The 3021-nt window shown below is 59.8% G+C and overlaps 1 protein-coding gene across 1 annotated transcript in view; it reads right to left on the bottom strand.

Annotated features, from left to right (window-relative positions):
* Positions 1-1201, bottom strand: part of LOC105979596 (actin-like) — a 29703-nt gene extending 28502 nt beyond the window's left edge. The window contains exons 1-2 of the mRNA XM_013007468.1: positions 1178-1201; positions 494-622 (exon numbers count right to left, since the gene is read on the bottom strand). Coding sequence (XP_012862922.1) covers positions 494-622; positions 1178-1201 — 153 coding nt within the window. The remainder of the gene's footprint in view (positions 1-493; positions 623-1177) is intronic.
* Positions 1202-3021: the final 1820 nt, after the last annotated feature.

Below are 3021 nucleotides of genomic sequence, written 5' to 3'. Positions count from 1 at the left end.
GAGAACTAGAAAGGCGAGGCTCACCACCCATTTATCCCTCTGCCTTTCAATTAGCCCCACATGTGATCATCGGTCAGGTTGGCACAATTAACTAACTCACGGGGCCTCCTGAGTCGGGGTCAAGGAGACAGCCACTGGGGAAAAGAGGTGTGGGCATCCTCAGAACACCCCTTAGACACGAGGGTGGTGAGGCTCGAGCGTGTCCACTTCGGGTTAGTCAGCAGTCTATTGTCCTCACGTCCCCTCTGGCATACTACAGCCCCGCAGGGCAGAGGAGCGCTGTCCCGCAGGGTCTCCAAGTCTGGGGTCTTTACAGAGGGCACCACAGCTGGTGAGCAGAGCAGACAGTGCAGAAGGCCTGAGCTCCCCGCTCCGGAGCCTGGGCGGGAAGGCGCTGGCTTGGCGCTCAGAGACAACGCCTCTCCCCAGCTGTCTGACCCCGCACCTGCAGCCCAGCGCAGCCCCAGCCCCACGGAAGCCCTCGCCTGCCTACCTTCTCGGCGTGGTCCCAGTTTGTGACGGTCCCCCGGGAGAACGGGCGCTCCAGGTTAAGTTTCCCCTGGTTGCTGCTGGCTTCGGCCCCGATGAACCACTCCCTCTTCTCCAACCCGACCAGCGGACACTGAGAGAGACACGGCCCCCCAGGGGCCCATCAGACCTGGCAAGAGACTGGGTGGGGGATGGGGGTGGAGATGGGGAGGTATTGGGGGGTACTCCTGCAGCGCATCCATGTGTGTTCTTTTTTCCGGGCCCCCCTCACCTCATTTTCAGTCCAAATACATCCCTTAACGTAAGTCGATCTCGCTGGGAGCCCTGGTGGTGCTGTGGCTGGAGGACTCCTTTACTAACGGTGAGGTCAGCAGTCTGAGCCCACCAGCTGCTTCCAGGAGGAGGCCGCCCTGCCTCAGAGACAGAGCCCTGTCCCCATCGTGGCTGGGCACTGGAATCCACTCGGCCACGGGGCACTCGGCACACCTGCCAGCTTGCCAGCAGAAAAGCGGTGGGCGTTATCTGAAAGACCCCCCTCTCTCTGTGCAGGTCTAGAAGCCACTGTTGCCGAGCGTGCCGTGAGACGACAGCGCTCGTGTGCACTGCATGTGGGAACTCCCTCACTGCCGCCGACTCACAGTGACCCCCTGGGCCGTAGACCAGCCCTCAGAGTTTCCGAGACACCAACGCATTGACGGGTGCGGAAAGCCATGTCCGTCTCCCTCGGAGCAGACGGTGGTTTGGAACTGCTGACCTTGGGCTGCGCCGCAGCCCAGTGCAGAATCACGACGCTGCCCACCAGCACTCCTGCGCATAGGGAGGGACTTTCTAATCATGGGAGAAACAGAAGCCACACGATCGTGGTTCTCCTCGGCAGCATTTCCAAGCCATACGAACACACGGTGACTTTTGTGACAAACAGGCTGTAGGCATGTCCACCCCGGTCTGTCTGTCTGTCTCTGGCATGGTGCTGGCCTGTGTGCCCCTATGGTGCCAGAAGGAAGTCAGGTCATCCATATTTCAAACACCAGCAGGGCTACCCAGCAGAGCTTCCAGAGTAAGACACTCTGGAGAGACAAGCTTAAAAATCGGCTTCCAAGAGACCGCAGCCTTGGAGCCCCAGAGAGCAGCATTTCTTCCCTGAACACAGTGGGGGGGTGGGGGGGTGTCACCAGGTGTCCGAGTTGACTCCATCGCCACCATCATCACCCCAACAATCAAGGGAGCCGCCACCACCACCCAATATAGAACATGTTTATCCCATTCTGAAAACACCATGTCTATGGGCACATACACACCCCGGCTCCGCTCCCCACTGTCCCCCAGCCCCTGGTGGCCACTCATCTCCTCTGTCTCTGTGGAGCACCCGTGCCAGTCACTTCAAATCAGCAGACCATGTGTGGTGGCCTCTATCACTGACTGCCCTCTCAGTCAGGTTAAGGTGAGTTGGCAAGAGTCACCTACGCTGCAGCTGTCTGAGGACCAAATTCCTGGGGACAATGGCTTAGTATGGACCCTCTATCCAGAGTCTGAGGCTCCCTGGAGGTGCAGCAGGCTGCGACCCCCAAAGTTAACAATTTGAGACCATCAGCTGCTCCACTCTGCAGGAGAGAGACGGGCCTTTCTCCTCCTGTCAAGAGTGAGTTAGGAGCTCAAATCTGTCTAAATCTCATGCATTGACAGAGGGTGGGGCTGTGGCAATGAAGTGCTTGGGGCCGTGGGAGTGCTGAGTGGCCAGGGCTGTGTGCCCACTTGGCCTGGGCCAGGAATGATTCTCAGTGGTTTGGCAGCTGTGCCACAAGGTACCCGCCCTCCATTCGGGGAGGATGTGATGTGATTACCCTCCACTGGGTGGCTTGTCTCCAGGCCTGCAGTTATGGACGGCCCGCTGGGGCATGAGGTAGCCCTTGTGGTCATGGGGGCAGGGTTAGGGCTGGAGTGTACCATGAGTCAACACTGTGCTCAAGTAAGTGGGGTTCCCTTCCATCACCCTAAAAAGAAGCCCCGCACCCACTGCGACTGCAGCTGCTCCCTGGAGCTACCCCTCTCCCCAGTTCCTGGTAAGCGCCAGTGAGCTTCCTGACTGCATGGATTTGACTGTGTGGCCGTTTAACTAAGTGGCCTGCTTCATCGAAGGCCTCTGTCCCTCACAAGTCCACCCAAGGATGTCGGAGAGAGGTGCTCCTGGGCCAGGGGGCGGGGGTGGGAGTGGTGGCCCAGGGATGACTTCAGAAATAAATCCCCCGGCCTTTCTTCCGAGGCACAGCCTCTGATGAGCAGCCTCATATGTCTGCCCCCAGGGCCTCCTTGCCGAGTCTTTGGCACTCACACTGTCCCAGCAGCCAGAGCGGGGAGGAGGGCAGAGACAGGAGCTGTGCAGCCCCCAGGCCCTGCTGTAGCACGGGGCCACACACACAGGGTCTGACTCGGACAGCCCTGGAGGAGACGGGTGGGGCTGCCTGGGCCCTGGGGGTGGCAGGCATCACTTACCCTGTGCTTCAGTGTCCCGAGCAGGGTTGGGAACACCACCAG

The sequence above is a fragment of the Echinops telfairi genome, unplaced genomic scaffold, assembly GCF_000313985.2.
Source record: "Echinops telfairi isolate 266 unplaced genomic scaffold, ASM31398v2 ScPeMD7_7417;HRSCAF=8455, whole genome shotgun sequence".
In the NCBI taxonomy this organism is placed as follows: Eukaryota; Metazoa; Chordata; class Mammalia; order Afrosoricida; family Tenrecidae; genus Echinops; species Echinops telfairi.
The sequence above is the reverse complement of the archived record's forward strand: the minus strand, read 5'-3'. Positions and strand labels throughout refer to the sequence as shown.